This window comes from Dendrobium catenatum, unplaced genomic scaffold (assembly GCF_001605985.2).
Source record: "Dendrobium catenatum unplaced genomic scaffold, ASM160598v2 fragScaff_scaffold_114, whole genome shotgun sequence".
Taxonomy (NCBI): domain Eukaryota; kingdom Viridiplantae; phylum Streptophyta; class Magnoliopsida; order Asparagales; family Orchidaceae; genus Dendrobium; species Dendrobium catenatum.
The window spans coordinates 859,775-875,904 of NW_021318576.1; the positions used below are offsets into that span (position 1 = coordinate 859,775).

The 16,130-nt window shown below is 38.3% G+C and overlaps 1 protein-coding gene across 3 annotated transcripts in view; it reads left to right on the plus strand.

Moving 5' to 3' along the window:
• LOC110094643 (paired amphipathic helix protein Sin3-like 4) overlaps window positions 1–4,734 on the plus strand; it is a 39,468-nt gene extending 34,734 nt beyond the window's left edge. For 2 of the 3 annotated variants that reach the window (XM_020819908.2, XM_020819909.2), the window contains exons 16-23: window positions 539–1,186; window positions 1,395–1,495; window positions 1,575–1,713; window positions 1,787–1,939; window positions 2,213–2,376; window positions 2,450–2,561; window positions 2,638–2,820; window positions 2,938–3,255. In XM_020819908.2, the coding sequence (XP_020675567.1) occupies window positions 539–1,186; window positions 1,395–1,495; window positions 1,575–1,713; window positions 1,787–1,939; window positions 2,213–2,376; window positions 2,450–2,561; window positions 2,638–2,802 (1,482 nt within the window). In that variant the 3' untranslated portion in view covers window positions 2,803–2,820; window positions 2,938–3,255. Of the gene's footprint in view, window positions 1–538; window positions 1,187–1,394; window positions 1,496–1,574; window positions 1,714–1,786; window positions 1,940–2,212; window positions 2,377–2,449; window positions 2,562–2,637; window positions 2,821–2,937; window positions 3,256–4,631 lie in introns of those variants that run through there. The other variant, XR_002302889.2, reaches the window with a different exon arrangement.
• The last annotated feature ends 11,396 nt before the right edge of the window (window positions 4,735–16,130 follow it).

A 16,130-nucleotide genomic window follows, 5' to 3' on the forward strand; every position in this document is an offset into this window, starting at 1 on the left:
ATTCCAAATACATGACAATCACAAATTCAAATTCAAACTAACTAGAATTAGGAGCTAAACTAGAAAATAGCATCTAATCATAAAAATAGGAGATTTGAATGGAAACCCATCCGAATTCCTTGGTTTATCCACGGACAGACAGAAAAAGGGTAGTTCCACATTTTGTGTATTGGTTTCTCATTGTATTTTATGCCTCCTTTTTGTTTGAATCCCTATTAGCGTGTTGGATTTTAATTTTTATGCGTGTTCTCTTGAATATTCTTTGGGCGCCTGTGAAGCTTCCTGGACCCTTATGAGAACTTCTGGAATGTCCATAAAGGTTTAGAATATTCTTAAGTTTTAGTCCTCCTTGATCACTTCTTCTGTTGCTGCATCCTATTATTCTTTCTCATCACCATAGCTAAGTATTATGAAGTATTATGAACATGCTCATAGCTAAAAGATACAGATTCATGAATACTCTGATCTTTCTTTTTAGACTTCAACACACTCCCTGATTTGTTTTGTTTGCCCGTCCTTTTTTTTGTTTTATTTTCAGGTAGCAGGTACTTCGAGATTGATCATTTCCAAAAACACTGCCGAAAATAGTAAAAGTCATCACTACAATGATGGCACTGGCGCTCAAAATGAGAGAGAAGAGGGAGAGTTATCACCAAATTTAGATTTTGAAGAGGATAACTTTGTGGCTTTCAAGGATTCAGCTATGGATGCATCAGCTAAAGCAAAGGATGGTGCTGCTGGCAAACTATATAAAATAAGAGCTGGGGAAGTGGAAACCTGTGGTGAGGCTGCAGGAGAGAATGATGCTGATGCTGATGACGAGGGTGAAGAAAGTGGCCATAGATCTACAGAGGACAGTGAAAACGCATCTGAGGCAGGAGAGGATGTTTCAGGCAGTGAATCAGATGAAGGGGAGGAGTGTTCTCCTGAAGATCATGGTGAGGAAGATGCAGATCATGATGATCAGGAGGATGCTAAGGCTGAAAGTGAGGGTGAAGCTGAAGGAATAGCTGATGCGCATGATACAGAGGGTGAAATAACTTCATTGCCCTTTTCAGAACGCTATCTGCACACTGTGAAACCTCTTGCAAAGCATGTACCTGCTGCATTACAAGAAAAGGATGTTAAATGCTCCAGGGTTTTCTATGGAAATGATTCTTTTTATGTTCTTTTCAGGCTTCATCAAGTGAGCTTTCTCCTTCCTCCGACTGAACTATTTGACTAAATATCTTGATACTGATTGTGAACCATTTTTCATATTGAAAAGTAAATATCTGGAAGTTGATTGTGGACTATTTTCATATCCTTTTGAAATGGCTGGCCCGTATTTATTTGAAAATATTCTTTTAGCTTATAATTGGCAATTAAATTCCCGATTAATTCTTTTGTTGCAGACTCTGTATGAAAGGATACTTTCTGCAAAGAGAAATTCATCGGCCGCTGAGAGAAAGTGGAGAGTTTCGAAAGATACGAGCCATCCTAATCTATATGCAAAGTAAAATATGTTTACGCGGTTTTTTTTTCTCTGAATATTTTGTGGTTTGAGAAATTAATATTTAATTTGAATGTTGTAGGTTTATGAGTGCATTATACAGTCTGCTTGATGGCACGGCTGATAATGCAAAGTTTGAAGATGATTGCCGAGCTATTATCGGAACACAGTCCTATCTTCTTTTTACATTGGACAAGTTGATTTATAAAGTTGTTAAACAGGTAAAGTTTTTTATATCCATCATTATCTTGTTGATGTATTTGTGAAATCTAACTATCAGCCTATTACTTTCAGCTTCAAGCCATTGCATCAGATGATATGGACAGTAAACTTCTTCAGCTTTATTTATATGAAAAATCTAGACTGCCGGGGAGAATTTTTGATTTAGTGTATCATGAGAATGCACGTGTTCTCCTTCATGATGAGAGCATGTATCGATTTGAATGTGTAAGTCTGGCTACACTTAACTGTGACTATTTTAGTTTGGAATGCTAATGCTAAATGCACTTGCATTTTGAAAGAATTGCACCAGTTTTGAACTAAAAATCATAATTACTGGACTATGATGCACAATGATAAAGCAACATTTAGTTTATAGAGCTAACCTAAAAGATCCCTTTTTTTTTTAGTAATAATCCATGCAGTATCACCTTGTTTAATTCCAATGATTGTTTCTTATGACATTCTTGATGGCCATTATATTTTCTTCATTTTTTGCAGTCTTCAAATCCCACTAGGCTTTCTATCCAGCTAATGGATTATGGGAATGAAAAACCAGATGTTACAGCTGTTTCTATAGAGCCAAATTTTTCAAGTTACCTGTACAATGATTTCCTGTCCAGTGTTTGTGATAAAAATGAGAGGCTTGACATATTTATGAGAAGGTACATAAAGTGACAGACATAGTCTAATTTATTTCCAGAAACTCTGCCATCTACTGATTTTGTTCACCATCAGAAATAAAAGAAAATTTGGAAGTGATGAAGAGAATAATCTTCATTGCAAGGCTATGGAGGGGCTTCAACTATTTAATGGTTTAGAATGCAAGATAGCAAGTTTCACCTCAAAGGTAAGTTTTAGCTCCTCTGAGGTCTGATAACTTTCTTCTAGCTCAGGACGTTTTATATGAAATGCATATGCTGCAGGTTTCATATGTGCTGGATACAGAAGACCTCTTAGTACGCATGCCAAGGAGGAGGAGAACTTCCCAGGGAGCTTCAACATCTTGTCACAATCAAGCTCATTTTTTAAGGTCTTACACTGCCAAAGTAGAGAAGTTTCATCATTTTCAGGCCATGAATTTAACATGACATTCTTCAGACAACGAGGTAATTTTACTTGCCATAAAAGGGAAATGAGTGTCCATATTTATTGTTACTTGTTAGCACATTCATACCATTGAAATTTTGAACCTTAAATTAAGCTTCTTATCATAAACCGTGCAGTGGAAATTTGTTGTATTTGGTTGAGGGTCTTTTGGTTTAAGGCTAGACGATCCTCGTCTCTGACCTTCGCTAGCATTGTGGGACAGCAGCAGCTTGGTTCTTCCGCTCTGGATACTGCAAGCTCCACAGTAACTTCCATAATGCATGGTAAATATTCCCCAAGTAATGTGATTTTCACTGCCTTTTCATCCACCATCGTGTACATATTAGAAATATCAGAATTTGTTTGTTTGATTCGAATACTGGAGCTTCTGTTTTGTACACCTCAACAAAGCTTTTTTTTTAATATATATTTCTCAAGAAAGTTTATTTTTTTAATATGTTCTACAATATCTCATACATTCTTTAATGCTCCCGCAGCTTTTCTTTTCCTGTATGCCCATTATGGCGTTATAGCTTTAGGCACCTTTGCCTTGTAAGCAGTGACGTCATGGGGATAAGTGTCGTACCTTTTCTCCTTTTAGTATCTCTTTATGCTTTTTGAATTTATGGTGTTTTTTTACTTATACAAGAAAAAAGGGATATTATCAGCATGATTTCGAATTATATGATTCTGTTCCAAACCCATTAAACTGTGACAGTTGATTGCACAGGGACTGCTCGCCAGCAATTTTATCATTTTATTTTATTTTATTTTATTATTTTTTTTTTTTTTGTGACAAGGAAGCATTGTCCTTAGGCCAGTGAAAACCACGGCCAATCTAGCTTGCAACCCACACCAATTTACACCGGCCAACACTTAAGGCTTTCATTGCTTGTCAAGGGATTCGAACCACAGACCTAGGCTTCGCCTAGCCGGCTTTTCACCACCCGGACAAGCAGCGGTGGGTTTAACACTTTATTTGTATGATGGTGCATGGATTTTTTTGTTTTGTTTTGGGACGGAGTATCTACCCGCTGTCACTCCAAAGGGAGTGTTTGACGGTGTAACTAATATCTCGGCGAAACCTAACGAGGTCACTCACCAACATCCAGCCCACATTGGGGGTATTGTTTTCTATTTGCCCTTTGTAAACTGGCCCCACATGATCTCTTTAAGAAAATGGGTTGAGGTTCAGAGGTTAAGCCAACTTATATTGGATCTGATTTTGGTTGTGGCAGGTCAAATCTTTAGAATATCCTGATTGAAGTTTTGTATGGTTGGGCTTAACATTTTAAGACGTCAATTTTTCTATAATATTTATTTTATTGATTATACATAAATCTTTTAATATTTTATATTTTTAATATATATTTCACAGTATTTGTATTTCTTATTTCTAAATATCTAAAAAATTGAAATCACATAATTGCCATCTGGATATCATTTAAACATCACGTGTTAAATTTTAAGCCCATCTTGATTAAATTTTCATCAGGATAGCATAACAATTTTTTTTCTTTTCGAAATCTTTAGCGGTGCCATCCGGCCCTCCTGCCACACGTCTAACCTTTGATGATCTGAAGAGAGTCATGCAGTGTAATAACTGTTATTATAGCGCTGTTATTCTACCAAACTTCATTATAGTTCTTTCCGTAGGCTCTCTTAATATGAGCTTTGTTTGCTTAACATCATTCAAGTCAGGCTCGAGTTATGTTTTGGCCATAGAGCTGGCTTTGTTTATCTGATTTAACCGTTCTGAATGAACAGTCATTTTGATGTCAATATGCAATTTTGATCTTTTGGGATAACCTTTTTTGGTTTCGTTTGTCAGGTGTTGCCTTAAAAGTCACTTGAATATCTTGTTGGAGAAGTTGAAATGATGTTGATGTTAAAGCTAGTATATTGGGATGGCTTTTTTACTGTTTTTTGAAACAGTTTTTTAGTACAAAATTTTTATTATTTCGTTGGATCTGTTATTTGGCTATTCTGCACAATTTAGAAGCTGCTTTTTCTTCCTGGATGACTCTAGACTTGACTTGGTTTAATTTGTTGAAGTGTTATGCTTTGAAAGATCAAAGCAACAAAATACTCATAAATATGTACAAAACCATCAAAATAATTAGGAAAATTAAGCTCTATAATTGGATAGAGCTTTATAGTAATCTTAATTTTTTTAGTACTTTAAAAGGTTAAATGTATGTAATAACTTCAGTTATGATTGGGGGCTCTGCATACATTTTATTTTAAATGCAGTGCTATATTTTTCAAAAATTAATATATTTAAAAAATAGTATTTACTTTTTATTAATTTTTATAACACATCTAAGATATATATATATATATATATATATATTGGTTTTTGGCAACGGGGTATCGGCCTGTTGTCACGTCACTTTGTGACGCGTTTGGCGATGTCAATTAATTTCTCAGCGAGTCTATCAGCAACCAACCCTACAGGTGTAAGATCCATAATTCTTTTCTTTTCACTTAAAGAGTCGATCCCCTCTTATACAACACATCTAAGATATCACTCTTCCATTGTGCTTGATGATCTCTATGCAAAAGAAGTATTCGTTGGAAAGCGTTACATATTATTGTGGTGTGACGAAGATGCGACGTCCCATCGGCTTTTATTGGATCAAAGAATTAGATTCTGTCCACAATTACAAAACAATGAAACATGAGAAACAAACAAAGATCTTTAAGATTTTATATAATTTTTATTCCTTTGAATTTGAAAATTTGAATATATAACTCATTTGCTCAAAGTTGAATTACAGTATTCAGATCTTCCATAACAAGAAATCTTTCTCCTCTCGAGAGATAGCCAAAGAGCTCCAAGCCTCTGACGGTCTTCCTAAAAATAGAACTGAAAAACTATCCTATTCTCAAAGGTTAAGTAAACACTTTTGAAGAGAAAAAATAGCAAAAAAAAAAAAAAAAAAGTTGAATCAAGTGGTCATACACATATAGATCTCCAACTTGAGACTTAATTATCCATTAAGATGATTCAACCAACATATTATTTACATCCAACAGTAGATATATGTCTCTTTGGATCAAGCCTTTTGAAATACACATAATTGCCTTCCATTCTATTGTTGAATTGAATTTTAATCATGAATTCATCGAAGTATTTTTATCATTTTCTAAGACTTTACTTTTAACTCATAATGAGATTTTTGCAATTGACATACTATCTCTTTGTCCCCCACTTTTTTCTTAACATGAAGAATGGCTCATATATATTAATTCATCTAGCTCACGATGTAAGAAAGTAGTTTAAAATTTAAATTTTTAATCTCAGATCAAAGTTCATATCCATAACCATATGAACTCTAATGGAGGAATGTTTAACAAATTGTGAGAAATCTTTTTGTAGCTCATTTTATATGTCACTAAGCCACCAACTGATCTTTTTTACCTTGGCTTTTCTACTCTTTGGATTTCTAGCTTTTTTTTTAAAATCATTTTGTAGCTCATCAATTTCTACCTTTTTATATTTTTCATAACCTTCCATGTATTAATTATACCAGTGTATCTATTTCTAATTCATGACATGAGTTCAGTGCTTCTTATCTCTATAAATATAACATCTTGAAAATTTATTGGCTCTCTTTAATAAATACACTCTACACCTACCAATGCAAAAGCAAATACTTCTAAATATTTATATTTGTTTGGTGGCCTAATATCCCTTTTAGTTCTATCTTTGATGAATGCATATGAAGAAAAGACTTACAAATCTTCAAATTGAACTCCCTCATTTTCTTCCATTATCTATAGATTTCTAGCCATTGAAGAAAACGCCACTACTAGATCAACACTTTCTCCCATTGAGTTCTCTAAAATGGATTTTATGGGCATGGTATAGCCTTTGTAGAATTCATTTTGTTTGAATGTTACTTCTCTAATTATCACCCTTGGACCAATGGGCTCCATCTTCCATAAGCTGTACCCATTAACATCATTAAACTAACTATGAAAAGCATATTTCTTAGCTCTTTGTTTAAGCTTTTCATGCTTCAAGCGTGCTTATGTTAGAAACGCAAACACCTTGAGGTGATCATACTATGGATGCCTTCCAGTCAACTTTCCTTTAGGTGTGAGAAAATCAATTGAAGATGATGGACATTTATTTATTGGATAAGTGGTTGTTGCAAAAGTTTCAAACACAAAACCTTTTTTGAAAATCCATAAATGGACAATAAGCACCTTAACTTTAAAATATGATTTTCCTTAAATGCTTAGGACAATCCTTTGATAGTATGATGTTTATCTATTCCTTTGCAAGCACAAGAACTATGAAAATTACCATCACAAAACTATTGACCATTATATGTTCATAGTTTCTTAATCTTCTTTCTAATTTGGTTTTCCATTAACGCAACCCATTTCATAAATTTTTTTAATGTCTTGCTTTTGCATTCAAGATAAAAATCTAGACCTTATCTAGGTAATGATCAATAACGGGAAGAAAATCCCTATTGCCACTTGTGGAAGCCACTCTAGATGGTTTCTAAATATTTGAATGTAAGTATTCTAGAATTCTTTTGGTGTTATGCTCTCTAATTTTGAAACTTGATCTACAAGCCTTCTTGAAAACACAATACTCATAAGAATTCCAAAATCTATAGTCGATCGTCATTCAAGAGCCATTGTTTAATTAATTCTTATAGGCCACTTTAACCCACATGTGCCAATCAATTATATCAAACCCTTTTTTATTTAGTACTGTGATTTTGAACAATAGTTGCTTTCTCTACCACTATCACTCCCTTAAGTACATACATATCATTTACTTTGATCACCTTTATGTAAGCAATTGAACCTCAGAAAACCTTCAGCACATTATTTTCACCTTTGAATACATAACATCCATCATCAAGCATCCCCATGGACAATAGATTTTATTTCAATTCTAGAACTTGACTAACATTGTTCGACTTTCTTTCACATCAATTAGCCATCAGTATGGTTATGGATCCAATACAACCACATGCATCATGATTGAAAATAAAAATAAGACAATCTCTCGGTACTTTTGTTTATCCGTGGTAATCAATATTGGATTCTTTTGCTAGTGCTATGATAGCTTTGGTCCTCCTTTAGGACCATTAGCGACCAAAGTAAATGAATGTTCTCAAGTAGTATGAAAATGTACCCTTCTTTTGGCTTGCACATGATAAGGGAAACTACTTGAGCCTATAAGTTATTAATTCGTCATCATGATGATATAAATAAGATTTCATCTCCAGATAATTTTATTTACTTAAAATAATCAAGACCAAATACTTATGCTAGTGTTATGATAGCTCTGACCCTTCTTGAGGACTAGCAATGACTGACTTTATGGTATGTTGTTGGGTGGCATGAAAGTGGACACAATATTTTCCATGTTGATGCATGGACAATTGCCATAATAAAATAAATAATCATAATAATCATGAACCATTTTAAATATTAAATTAAAATCAAATTCCAAGATAAATAATTCAATAAATATGAGAAGTTATAATTTGAAGTAATATTTAATTTGGGTATGAACTTTGTCATTACTTGGTTGTGTGGGTTGATGTATTCAGGTTTGGTGGGCTTATATTGTTCTAGTTTCTATGGCTTAAGGTGGTTTATCAAGGCTATGTATAAGCATGGTTGAAATGCATTCTGTATCCTTATGCCCCTTCAAGATGTTCATCTGCATTATTATAATTTCATCAGTGGGTTGTATTTCTTTTTAATTTGTTTTCCAATATAAATTGTTACTATTATGTTTCTATTATTTGTTATTACCATTATCCTTGCAAGCCTTTTTTTGCAGGATTTTGGAGATTTGCTCTTGTTTTGTACAGGGTCATTTTTTGGTATGGAAGAATGACCTGATTGGGTATTGTTGCGGGCTAGGATATTCGTGGCGGTAGAGTGAGTAAATTTCTCGTCTTAGTAATGCACAGATATCCAGCATACAAACAGAAAAATAGATGTAAAACATCCAATATTTTTTACGTGGAAAGCCCAAAGAGGAAGAAACCATGAGGCCTCGCCGAGGTGAAAATATTCCACTAAATTTGAGTGAATTATAAATATTGACCCGTCTCTTGATTTAGGAGCAATCAAATTACATTAGTTTGGAGAGTTAGACCAAGGTCTGACAACTGTCGGGTAGCAGTCCGACGGCGTCCAGGCAAAAGTTCAGTCGAGTAGGAATGATCTGAGAAATGTTGGGTGAATGTACAACGTCACTCAGCTGCTAGGTGGAAGTTCAGAGGCGATCCATGGAGATCCGACGAAGGTTGGGCAGAAGTTCGGTGGCGGTCAGCAGCTGAGCGATGGTTCGACGAAGGTCGGGCTGAAGTCCGGCGGTGGTCGTCAGACCGGAGAAGGTCCGGAGGTGAATCGGCGGCCGGGCGGTGGTTCGACGAAGGTCGGGCTGAAGTCCAGCGGTGGTCGTTGGCCAAGAGAAGGTCCGACGGCGGATCGGCGGCCGGGCGGTAGTCCGACAAAAGTCGGGCTGAAGTCCGGTCATGGTCGTTGGCAGGGAGAAGGTTCAGTGGCAGATCGACGGCTGGGTGGTGGTCCGACGAAGGTCGGGCTGAAGTCCGGCGACGGTCGGCGCCCAACGGTGGTGGTGGAGCTCTAGTGGATTCAGTGCTCTCTCCAATTTCTAACCAAAAGTCTCCTCCTTCATGTAGAGAGTGGATGTCGATTTATAGATTTTTATGAGTGGCACACCCCGTAAATATAGAGAAGATCCGGGGTAGGTTTGGAGTGCTCCATTGGATGGCTTGTATTGATTCCCTCGATCATAGTGTTTATCAGACATTTGAGTGTCTTAAGGATATCAGAATTTTATGATCGTAGGCTCGTTAGATTCGTCTCGTCGAGCCGCTCAATTCGACTATAAGCATGTCACGTTTGGAAGATGTTTGGTAATCCAATTTGTAGTTTGAACCTTCCAAAAATGCTTCAAGTCTTTGATTTAGACCCATTTGAGCTTGGATTGTGTTGAATTTGGTGTCGTTGAGTTCATATTTTTCAGATGAACAGTTTGACTATAAGTTTGCTGAAATCGAAGTTCAGATGATCCCTTTTTTAATTTTGGAAGCATATAATTCAATTTTGCCTCGAGATTCATGCTTGATGAAGACGATTTTAGGTGACGTATCAAGTAAAATCTTTTCTTCTCCTTTTGGGCTATTGGTTTTGGCCTTTGTAGAATGTTATTAGGTACTTGTACTTCTGCTTAGTAAGGACATCCAACTCATAAGTTCTTTTTTTATTTTTTTTTTGTAGCTCTTTTGAGCAGTAGGGAGCTGGAGGTCCTTTTAAAGACTTATATTTCTTTTTTGTTATCAATGTGTAGGCCGGGTGCTGGGTCCCCCTTCCCCTAAAAAAAAGATGGAGGTGAGAAAGAGGTGAATTGGGGTTTATTAAATTTTTTATTAAACATAATAATTAATATAATTTTGATGTTATTTGTAAGAGAATAAATATACATATAATTTTAATATTTTATAAGTGAAATAAACAGTAGCGGAGCCATAAATTTTTATCTAGGGGAACACAAATTTAAGATTCTTAAAATATCCTTAAACTTTCATTCGAGCTTGAAATTGACATTGGGGTTTTAATTTTTTTTGTAATAATTTTTGTAAGAAGATAAATTTTATAATAATTAAAAAAATTTATTGTCATACTCATCTAAATAATTTTCAATACAAATTTATGTGGATTGTATATTGTTATGTTCATCTATTTCAAATATTCTTTTATAGTACATTTTCATATGTACTATAAATAATAATATAGTTAAAAAGTATTTTATAATGAGTAATAAATATATAAAAAAATTGAATCTTATTAATATAAAAGTATATTAAAAATATATGAAAATTATAATAAGCATATTTTAAGCTATTTGATTTAAATTAAATATTATAATTCTTCTCCAGTGTAATTTATTTATTTTAATTACATAATTTTTCTATGAATCTAACCATCTATCACACTCTTCCTTTAAAATAAGTTTAAAGGTAGAGGGAAGATTGCTCTCCAAAAAAATGTCCCAAACAAAATCACAAGACAAAGCTAGGTTAGTACAAAAATCAGCTAACTTATTACAATTATGACTCACACAATTAAAAACAACATTATTGCATTTATTCAAGAACAAAAGACCAACCTCTTCGGAGTTCTCATCAGTTTTCCTCTGTTTGCTGTACAATTGATGAAGAAATTTGAGAACATTATGATTATCACCCTCTATTATGATTCCTTTAGCTATGTACATCCAATCCTGCATCAAGTCTTTAACAGCTTTAAAAGCGGATAACTCCAACCGAGCAATGTCCCAATATCTGCATCTCCTTCCAAAAGCAAAAAGAAATCTGCCCTTATCATCTCTTAAAACTCCTCCTAACCCCGTATCATAATTCGCTTTAAGAAAACCTGACTGTAGTGATGGAATTTTAAAGGTAAAAAAATTAATCAAAGAACATCAACTAATATTTCACCAAAAAATTAAAATTTTCAAGAAAAATTTAAGATGAAAAAAGGAAGAACAAAGAACAAAATTAGAGAACGGAAATGAACTCAAGAACTTCAAGAGGAGTTGCTCAATTGAGTGCATTAAACCTTTTGAACAAATTATTTGTTCTTATAAAGATGTAGAGTATTTGTAATGAAAATTGAAGGTTATCTTCTCAAGATTTAACATGAAAAAGAAGAAAGAAGAAGAAGAGAGGATATGTTTAACATTTTTGTCTAAGTTAAGAGCAACCCTCATATGAAGAGAACGAGGGGGTATTAAAAAAAAGTAATTTAAGCTAATTTTAAAATAAAACTAATTATCTAATATTACTTATCAACTATTAATATTATTGTTGCGTCCTGGAATATTCGCGGCAGTAGAGAAATATATGGTTTAACGTCTTAGCATTGTACGAAGATCCAACACTCAAGCAGATAAGTGAGGGGGTGAAACATTCATAAGAGACACAGAAGTTTTTACGTGGAAAACCCTTGAATAGGGGGAAAAATCACGGGGTCTGGCCCAGTTTGAATGAATCCACTAGTATTTGTAGTCGATTACAAATGAGGCCCTTCCTTAGGAGAAGGCCTTGGATTGATGTAGCAAATGTACATCATATAGATTGCATTACATGGTAGGAGTTACATATACAGGTTTGTTTGGCCTGAAGGACCGTAGTCGGCAGGAGACCGTAGTCGGCATGAGACCGGGGTCAGAAAAACCGTTGTCTGTTGTTGGAGGTCGGAAGGACCATAGTAGGCGTCGAAGGCCTGAAGGACTGTAGCCGATAGAAAGTTGGGGTTTGAAAGACCGTTGTCCGGTGATGTAGGTCGAACAGACCGTAGTAGGTGATGAAGGCCTGAAGGACCGTAGGCGATAGGAGACTGGGGTCTGAAAGACAGTTGTCTAGTGATGGAGGTCGGACGGACCGTAGTAGGCGATAGAGGTCAGAAGGACCGTAGGCGGTAGGATACAAGGAGTTAGGTGTTAGTCCCAGTGTCACTTGGAAGATCGGATATTGATGGTCTGGACTTGAGTAGGACGTCGGGTCTTAAGCAGGACGTCAGGTCTTCAGCAGGACGTCGGGACTGAATGTCGGACCTTAAGGCAGTGGTGCAATGAAACTCCGGCGGTGGTCCGGCGAGGCTTCGGTGGTGGTCCGGCGAGGTTCCTGCAGCGGTCCGGTGGAGGTCCGGCGGTGCTTCTGCGGTGGTCTGGCGGTGGTCCGGCGGCCGTCGAGGAGGAGCTTCCTCCTTCTCTTCCTCCTTCTCTTCTTGCTTCGGCCTCCTCTCATGAGAAATGAGGGCTCTATTTATAAATTTTCTGGAGTGTCATGGCCCGTAAATAAGCGTGAGATCAGGGGCGAATAGGGAGTGGTTGAATGGACGGCCGATATTGAATCCTACGATCAAGCACCGTTCGTTGGTCATTTGAGGGTCTCAGTGATGTCTAAATTCAATGATCTTTGGTTCGTTGGATTCGTCTCGTCGAGCCGTTCGATTCGAGTATAAGCTCGTCAAAATCGGAGTCCGTTTGGTAACTCAAATTGCAGTTTGAACCTTCCAACAGCGCTTCGGGTCCATGATTTAGACCCATTTGGGCTCGGATTGGGTCGAATTTGGTGTTGTTGAGTTTGTATTTCCGAGACGCTCAGTTCGAATATAAGTTTGCTGAAATCGGAGTTCAGATGCTCTCGGAATTAAATTTTGAAGTTTCCAACTAACTTTTGCCTCGAGATTCGTGCCTGATCAAGCTAATTTTGTGATGACGTATCAGTTGCCCCCCTATTTTCGGACGTCGAAGCTCCAGGAGTCCGAAAATATAAGTGTCGACAATTTGCATTGGCCAAAATGCCAAAAAATGCGTTCCGAAAATTAATGGCTTGCTCGAACTTGATTATAGAGACCCGTTGAGCTCCGAAAGTGGCGAAATCGAGTCTAAAACGTCAAAAAATGTGTCCGGGGACCCCAAAAATGTTCGAATCGGACCGTCCGGGCCGAAAATTGGGCCCGAATACGCGTAGGTGGCCAAACCGGCCGGCAGGCCTGCCGGCCGCTGCCTGCCGCCGGCGGCGCCGGCGAGTGCGCCGCGCGAACGCGATTTTGCTGGCGGTTGCTGGCCGAAATTCATTTTTTTTGTGGGGCCCGCATTAAATTTTTTAACTTGAAAAATTTCGAAAAAATCTTAAAAAATTCCAAAAAATTCCGAAAAAATTCTGAAAAATTTAAATTTTTTTTAGAATTCTAGAAAAATCTAGAAATTTCCCCTCTTCTCTCAGGCCCCTCTCTTGGCAAGGAAGTCCGGAGATTTCCCCTTCTTCTCTTCTCCCTCTGTCCTTACTATTGAGTTCTTCCCTCGATTTTTTGAGGCCTGTCTCTTGGCAAGGAAGTCCGGAGATTCCCCTTTTTTCTCTTCTCCCTCTGTCCTTACTATTGAGGCCTTCCCTTAATTTTTTGAGGCCCCTCTCTTGGCAAGGAAGTCCGAAGATTTCCCCTTCTTCTCTCTCTACTTCGAGAGATCATGTAGAGTTTTGATGTTTGGTGGTTAGTGTTAGAGGTCGGATAGACCGTTGTAAGGAGAGAGGTTGAAATGATGGGCATACTTCCAGCGTCGGGGAGAAGTATGATGACAGGTAGGAATTCAACGTCGGGTAGACATACAACGTCGGGCAGAAGACCGACGAAAGTCTATTAAACGGTAGAAGTTCGACATCCGGTAGAAGTACAAAGTCGGGTAGAGGTGCAGTGTCAGGTACAAGACCGATGAAAGTCCGTCGATGGGCAGAAGTCCAACGACGGTTAGTAGTCTGACGACAGGCAGAAGTCCGACGTTGCGTTGAAGTACTGTCGGGTAGAAGACCGATGAAAGTTCGTCGATGAGAAGAAGTCCTACGACGAGTAGAAGTCCGCTGACGAGCAGAAGTTCGATGATAGAGAGAAGTCTGACGTCGGGTAGAAGACCGACAAAAGTTCGTTGACGAGCAGAAGTCCTACGATGAGTAAAAGTCTGCTAACGAGCAGAATTCTGACGTTGAGTAGAAGTCTGCTGACGAGCAGAAGTCCGACGTCGGGTGGAAATCCGCTGACGAGCAAAAGTCTGACGACAAGGAGAAGTTCGACGTTGTGTAGAAGTATGACCTCGGGCAGAAGACCGATGAAAGTTTATCGACGGGCAGAAGTCTGATGACAAGTAGAAGTCTACGACGAGCAGATGTTTGACGACAAGGAGAAGTCCGACGTCGTGTACAAGTACGGCCTCGGGCAGAAGACCGATGAAAGTTCGTCGACGGGCAGAAGTACGATGACGAGTAGAAGTCCGCAGACGAGTAGAAGCTCGACGTCGGGTAGAAGTCCGCTTACGAGCAGAAGTTTGACATCGGGTAGAAGTCCGACATCGAGTAGAAGTACTGTCGGGTAGAAGACTGACGAAGGTTTTCATCGATGAGCAGAAGTCCGACGTCGAGTAGAAATCCGTTGACGAGCAGAAGTCCGACGTCGAGGAGAAGTACTGTCGGGCAGAAGACCGACGAAAGTTCATCGACGAGCAGAAGTCCTACGACAAGTAGAAGTCTGCTAACGAGCAGAATTCTGATGTCGAGTAGAAGTCTGCTGACGAGCAGAAGTCCGACGTCGGGTGGAAGTCCGCTGACGAGCAGAAGTCCTACGTCAAGGAGAAGTCCGCTGAGGAGAAAAAGTCCCACGTCGGGTAAAAGAGCGACGAAGGTTTGTCGATGAGCAGAAGTCCTACGACGAGTAGAAGTTCGCTGACGAGCAGAAGTCCGACGACAGGGAGAAGTCCGACGTCAGGTAGAAGTACAACATCGGGTAGAAGACCGATGAAAGTTCATCGACGAGCAGAAGTCCGACGAGTAGGAGAAGTCCGACGTCGGGTAGAAGTACGGCCTCGGGCAGAAGACCGATGAAAGTTTGTCGACGGGCTGAAGTCCGACGACGAGTAAGAGTCCGCTGACGAGTAGAAGTCCGTTGATAGGGAGAAGTCCTACGTCGGGTAGAAGTACAACGTTGGGTAGAAGACCGACGAAAGTTTGTCGACGGGCAGAAGTCTGACGACGAGTAGAAATCCGCTAACGAGCAGAAGTCCGACGATATGGAGAAGTCCTACGTCGGGTAGAAGTACAACGTCGGGTAGAAGACCGACGAAAGTTCGTCGACGAGCAGAAGTCTGACGATGAGTAGAAGTTTGCTGACGAGTAGAAGTCCGACGACAGGAAGAAGTCCGACGTCGGATAGAAGTCCAACGTCGGGTAGAAGGCCGACGAAAGTTCATCGACGAGCAGAAGTTCGATGACGAGTAGAAGTCCGCTGACGAGCAAAAGTCCGACGATAGGGAGAAGTCCTACGTCTGGTAGAAGTACAACATCGGGTAGAAGACCGACGAAAGTTCATCGACGGGCAGAAGTCCGATGACGAGTACAAATCCGCTGATGAGCAGAAGTCCTACAATAGGGAGAAGTCCTACGTCAGGTAGAAGTACAACGTCGGGTAGAAGACCGACGAAAGTTCGTCGACGAGCAGAAGTCCAATGACGAGTAGAATGTTGAGTCTAGTAATTAGGTTGTTAAGCCTAAGTGAATGTCCCAAGGCTACCAAGAGGGGGGGTGAATTGGTAGTTTAAAAATTTAAGCCCTCTTTTAAATTTATGTTGAACCGAAATAAAAATGTTTCTTTTACATTTTTATAAAAAATATTTTTCAACCACAGAGTTTTTAAAACTAAAATTAAAATGCGGAAATGTAAAAACATAAAAGTAAATGACACCAAATTTATAGTGGTTCGGTCT